Genomic DNA, 6710 nt, shown 5'->3' with positions numbered 1-6710 from the left:
AGTAGATGATCACAGCTTCATCCTACTAACATACATTAAATTCATCAAAATATATAAAAATCGTTCTATAAGATTGCAAAAAACACATGGATACTGCTACTCATCTAACTAACAGCTTAAAATGCGCTTGGCGACGAGTATTAGCTAAGTAAACAAATTTATTCCCACAAAATTATCACTAAGTCACAAAAAGCTGTTCAGATGGTTCACCATTCATTCAAATATCTTCCCATGCCTGGAATACATTTAGCGTAACAATATGATCAAAATGCCTCCCACCATCAAAACGTTCTTATTGATATCTCAAACCACAATTGTCCAACAAAAGTCTCTGTGAAAGCGAAACTCGTGAAGGAGATTTAGCTGCTAGTATTATTATTTTAGTCAGTCTTGATTCAATCGACAACTTAGCAACGCTCCAGTCAATGGGATGAGTTCATCGTTTTTTATCTTATCACTTCACAAATCTAAGTAAGATTAATAATCTCACATGCAGTTTACCACTCTGCAATTGAGATTTTACTTCATTTTCCACAGCCATTATGAACTTAAGGCCATTGAAGCTCCTCTTCAAGAAATGCCTACCACTTTCAAAGCTAACAAGAAAACTAATCGCTCTATCATTTTATTTGGGTTATTCCAGCGGACGTAGTCGATATCTTTTGCCGATTCAATGGAGACCAGCTGCCAGTCCTGAACAACATCTCCATCACCCTTAACACCCCTCTCATCATCATAATCATCATCAGCATCCTAATAATCACAACCGTCCTCTGCTTATTCCTACTCTCTCTCAACACATCCAAGTAGTTTCTTTTGCTTTTAACGTCTTCATGCGTTTCGTCTTGCTCCTGCTTCCTCTTCTTCTCCACCACGACAAATGGTACATGCTCCCAGTATTTGATAGGTTAGGAAAATGTTATTAATATGAATTGCTGCATAAACTACGACTTTATCAGTAACGATGTTCAATAATGTGCAATATACATATATGCATGTAATGAGGTTGTGTCTTGACAATAACAAATATGTATGGTACAAAATTTAATCGTATATTCTATGGTCTTACTCAAGGAATTAGTGGAGGATCGTGCTGAAGTATGAAGACAATAGATTTAGATACATATTGTAGAAAAATAATTCATTGTTAGTAAACTAGCTTCAGCACAACTCAAAACTTTGCGTTTGTTAGTTGTAACAAGTCTTCGTGTTCATCCAGGAAGTTCTTTCATCTTCGCGAATCCAGCGATCATGTGGGCTGTGCAGAGATTGTGAGGATATGGAGGACGGCCCCTCAGAAGTCGTCGTGTCCTCCAGATACGCCCACCTGGTAGCCCGTGCCTTCGATATGCATCTGCGTCCACTGGTCGAACTTCTCGATGTAGTTGGCCGGCATCTCCGTGCGCCAGCCACCAGCCTCGCCGCGACGCATGAACTTGGTGGGGTCAGCACCAGCTTTCTCCGCCTCAGTTGGCTCTCTGAGAACAACCGGGACGGCGTAGTAAGCCTCAAACGTCACTACATACTCGTATAAGTATACAGGTGCATGGTTCAGAGCTGCTACCACTCGATGCACGCTGATGGTGGACGAAAAACATTCTACAGGTCGTGGAGGGCCTTAAATTCGTTATTTTGAGATAAAGAGCCATTGGTTACAAATAAGCCAGTAAGAAACTCCTTCCACCCTCTTAAGGAATAGAACCCTCACGTATAAAACAGCCTCAAGCCTCTTATTACTTAAAAAAGAGGTAATGTTACAAATATTTTATGTTAAAAGTGCAAAACCTTTATGTAGGCCTGTAAACGAGAAAGAGTACAGAAAAGTTTTTGTAATTACGTTTAATATTTGGTGGAAATCGCTAAGTGTGTCATTACCAAACACTGGATGAATATACCCTGCTAAATTTGACCTCCGTAGTAAGGAAAGCTTGCAATGTTCATGAAGTCGTGTCTCTTGAGCTAAGTGTCGTAAAATGTTTCAGGTACATTCGTTGGATATGCGCATATGGTGTGCAAAATATGTTGCGAATGGAATTATCAGTTCGGAACCGACGAATTGAAACATCATTCCAGAAGCTGAAATTTTATTGTTCAAACAGTGAAAATGTAGTAAGCGATAAACATTTTTCTGGAAGAGTTGTCTCGAGAGAAGGTTTCTAAATAATTTGAAGTTACGTGTAAAGTTGCTGAAAGTCCTCCTGTGTTCTCATTCTGGTTGGATTCAGTCTATGCACGTTACACGCTGTGAGTTATTCTGGCTCCGGCTTTAACACTTAATATATTGTGTTCAACCTGTAACGTAAAATTATACTGTTAACGATGTACACCTAAATTCTACAATTTCATAAAGGCCTAAGACATCATTTACTCCACCTCACTTTCTCCATTCATCTTCCTACTCCAATCAGTATCCTCTCCCACCTAGTCAGTAACGCGGTACAACTGCATACATCACCAAATGTTTGCCAGGAGCATCGAGCATCGTCACCTACAGTACTAGAACGCCACTATTTGATCAAAAATATCGCTTAATTTTTTATGCCTCAATTAATTATTATAATCATTAGTTATTGACATTTAATAATTATAACATTATAATTATTTATTATTAATAATTATAAACATTCAGCTTAATATTTAGTTTCATTTAGTCCAAGAGCAATAGTGTTCTGGCAGCTCACATACAAGACGGAGCAAGGACTATGAGGTGGAAGCCTGGGGAACACGACATGAAATTATCAACAAAGATCAAAAATGCTCCTCCAGATTTGTATCACTTAATAGATACGAGTACAACTCGATCAGAAGCTCAGTGAGCAAAATGGTCCAGCGTGAAGATGAAGATAGTTTTAGTGAACTATAACGTAGCGAAAGTGAATACGACACAGTAATTTATTTCGCACGATCTAATGTTAGTACATACCTTTTCGGCAGTTCGCCGAGGCCATTCTGATGCCTGACTTTGGTGATGTTCGCTTGCTGGTTGACGGCGGGGTTGTTCTTCATGTTGGAGAAGCTAAGGTGCTCACAGAGTTGTTCCATCTGCTCGTCGCTCACTTGTTTTCCCATGAATTTCGCTGTTCGCCTGATCACCCTCGGAAGATCCTGGAAATGGGAGGTACAACTGTTAGAATAAGTTCTCAAAATATTCCAAAGCAAATGCAGAAACGAATTAGCATACATAAACTAAAGGTTATAATTCATATTACTCAACTTTGAACTGAAAACCTGTAATATTACGGTGTCAGCTCAGAATCACAGATGACTTTGGCATCCTATGTGACGTCTGTTAACTAGTGATGTGTTTCGTTGTGACAGATTTACTCTGTACAGTGTGATGTTTACCACGTCATTTCCTAGAAATTTCTTTGTAGGCCACACTGCAGCAACAGTGACAGCGAAATTTTAGATACATATACTATGTTCGTCTCTTAACAAGTCTTCAGCATGGATCATGGGTGTGTTATATCTGAAGTGGCCTGGTTAGTTAACGGGGAACATTTTTATTGACTAAACTCGAGGAAATATGTGGAGAAATTCTATTGAATGTGCCACATATAAACAGAGCATCTTACATTGCCAAACAGTTTCCTCAGGGACAGCAACCGGGTCATCAAACAAGTGAAACGCAGTCCACAGAATATAAGTATCAAAATTACAAAATGACAGACATTACAGTGTAACATAGAAATTGGTAAATATATTGGCGCCGTATGGTTTCTCTCAGAATCAGCAGTAAATATTTCATAAGCATGTACTAATTCCGTCAGAGGTGACAAACACATGGAATATCACTACGCACATATGGAGAAAGCGGTACGGTAGTAACGCGTACACAAGATGTAAAATAGCACTACTTTGGCGGAGCTGTCATTTGTGCTGAGGTGATTCATGTGAAAAGATTTCCGAAGTCATTATGGCCGCACAACGGAAATTAAAAGAGCGGAATGGTGGTAGGAGCTAGTTGTGTAGGTCATTCCAATTCGGAACTCGTTAGGCAGTTCAGTATTTCGAGATCCGCCGTGTCAAGAATGCGCCGAGAATACCAGATTTCAGGCATTGCTTCTGACTACGAACAATGCAGTCGCCAACGACCTTAACGAAGGAGAGCAGTTAAGAAATGGTAGCGGTCGTAAGGTTCTATCTAGTTGCTGCAAGCATAGACGACTATGAATAAATGGTACATATCACATGATAATTCTCAGTTTCCTGACAACTTGATATCTGCTACTCACAAATGGAATTCGTGTATTCGACAGAATTTAAATGATATGGCTTGAAATATGCCCACAAGTGGGAATTTGTTGTTTTAGATATTCGTAGCGCTTACCTTCTTCATTTCTTCGTACGTGTTGAATAGTACATTTGGTTCATTCCTCAGTTTCCAGAAATCGAGTACGTGATCCCAGAACGGAGTGAAAGGTACTGCAAAGCAAGAAGACGCCAGTTAAAACACTTGGTGAGAGATGCAAGTACATTAGGTATTTCATATTTTTGTATAACGTACGGAAACTGAATTACAGATTTGTCTGCAGAGAACAATACGTCAATGACATGCGAAAAACAGACCAATAGAGAAGTGCAGTCGCTACCATACTGACTGCACTCTCATGCTGGAATATCGGGGTTCAAAACCAAGTCTTGTTATCCAGATTTAGGTATTCCTTGGTTTCCCTAAATCGCTTAAGCCAAGTACTCAAATCATTCTGTTAAAAAGAGCAAGGCTGATTTCCTTCCCCATGTTTATCTAATCCGAGCTTATATTTCGTACATTAGGATCCCTCTTCGACGGTACCCTAAATCCCAAGCATCCGTATTCCTGTCCAAAATAAAAGGATACAGCTTCAAAGTTCTATCTGAGAACTCTCTGTTCGTTGTGACTCGTGATATTCTCACGGTGTATTACCTGATCCGTAAAGCTATAGGGATCTAGCCGTAATGAATCTTTGTCTGCTGCTATTGTTTAAGCTGTAAACAGTTCAGCTGTCTTCGGAGCGAGCAAGAATGACTGACTGTAAATCCCCTCCCTCCTTTCCCCCCCCCCCCTCGCCCCTCCCCCCTCTCACGTCCACCATCACTATCGGTAGGGCGAGCCAATTACGCATGCATGGAAGAAGTAATACACGGCAGAAAGGACGTGTGCTACCGTGCCGCCCTCCGTGAAGGAAGCTGCGACACAAACTCTTAAAATGGGAGACAATATTCCATGGCCTTTCTCTGTTCACAAGGAATCTTCTCTAAATACATTGCCTAACAAAAAAGTTAAGCACCCAGAAGACACGATCCGATGTCAGTGTAACTTCTATCTATGGCAGCTAGAACGCCACAAGAATTCATTAGTTTCCTTCGTGTTTGGTAGTGTTCCCAAACCTGGTAGTGCATATAAGGAGACTGATCAGCGTCAGATGCTGAGTGAACACTGGATATGGCGATGCCGAGTACTCGTGTGAGATAGCGTTACTAGCACCTGACACAGATTGAAAGAGGTCTTATTGTATGGTCTCTATTTGACCCGCTGGTCGAATCGTGCAATATCCAGGTTCGTAGGGTATCCGAATGCGACAGAGATCCGACGATGGACTGCATGGGAATCTGAGGGCAGGAATACTCGTCGTCCAAGTGGTATTTCTTCTGTTATGATTTGATGTGTACTCATTTGCAATTTTCTCGCCATACCGACAAATAAAGTCGATGGAAGCCCTTTACCACAGTCTACGATAAACAGTCGCGAATGTCCTTAGGGCAAAGAAATGTAATCTTTGAATCAAGTTACTACGTGCCACCCACTTGGGGCGCTAGCATTGCTTCATCAATAAAGGAATGATACAAAGGGATAACTTGCTATTTTTAATATTTATTACTTCCGTATGGAGGCGGGGGAGGGGGGGGGGGCGGGAAGGTGCCAACAAATTATTTTCACATTTGGAGGAGAAACCGGGAACTGAAATTTCATAAGAAGATCGTGCCTGAACGGAAAATGCCTTTGTTTTCATGATTGCAAACCCAACTCGCATACCGTATCCACGGCACTCTCTCCCGTGTTTCGTCACAATTCAAAACGAATTGCCCTATTGAATTTTTCTGTGTCCTCCCTCAACCCTATCTGATGCGGATCTCACATAATGCAGCAATGTTTCAGAAGAGGACGAACAAGCCCTTGTAGACAATCTATTTAGTAGACAAGTTGCATTTTCTAAGTGTTCTGCCAATACATCGCGATCTTTAGTTCGTTTCCACACAACATTATCTATACGATCGTACTAACTTAAGTTATTCGTAATGGTAATTTCAAAGTATTTATTGAATTCATAGTCTTTAGATTTATGTGGGTTATCGTGTGACCGAAATTTAGTGTATTCTTTTTAATATTCATGTGGATGACTTCTTTCTTTTCCTTATAGAGTCAGTTGCCACTTTTGGCACCATACAAAGATCTCGTGTAAATTATTTTACGAATTATTTTTATCATATGATAACTTTACTAGACGGTAAATGACTGCATAAGTTGCAAATAATGTAATACGGGTGTTCAGATTGTCTCCTAAATTTTTAATATAGATCAGTAACAACAGAGGTTCTGTAACACTTCCTTGGGGAACGGTAGATATTACTTCTGTTTTACTTGATGATTTTCCGCCAGTGACTACGAACTGTGACCTGTCTGACAGGAAATCACCAATCCACTTGCACAGCTGAGGCACGAACGCAAT

General features: G+C 40.4%; 1 protein-coding gene across 1 annotated transcript in view; it reads right to left on the bottom strand.

Annotated features, from left to right (window-relative positions):
• Positions 1 to 1294: 1294 nt before the first annotated feature.
• LOC126278861 (luciferin sulfotransferase-like) overlaps positions 1295 to 6710 on the bottom strand; it is a 29784-nt gene continuing 24368 nt past the window's right edge. The window contains exons 5-7 of the mRNA XM_049979135.1: positions 4331 to 4425; positions 2924 to 3105; positions 1295 to 1478 (exon numbers count right to left, since the gene is read on the bottom strand). Of these exons, the coding sequence (XP_049835092.1) occupies positions 1295 to 1478; positions 2924 to 3105; positions 4331 to 4425 (461 nt within the window). The remainder of the gene's footprint in view (positions 1479 to 2923; positions 3106 to 4330; positions 4426 to 6710) is intronic.

The sequence above is a fragment of the Schistocerca gregaria genome, chromosome 6 (genome assembly GCF_023897955.1).
Source record: "Schistocerca gregaria isolate iqSchGreg1 chromosome 6, iqSchGreg1.2, whole genome shotgun sequence".
Classification (NCBI taxonomy): domain Eukaryota; kingdom Metazoa; phylum Arthropoda; class Insecta; order Orthoptera; family Acrididae; genus Schistocerca; species Schistocerca gregaria.
This window is presented reverse-complemented; position numbering and strand designations above follow the sequence as displayed.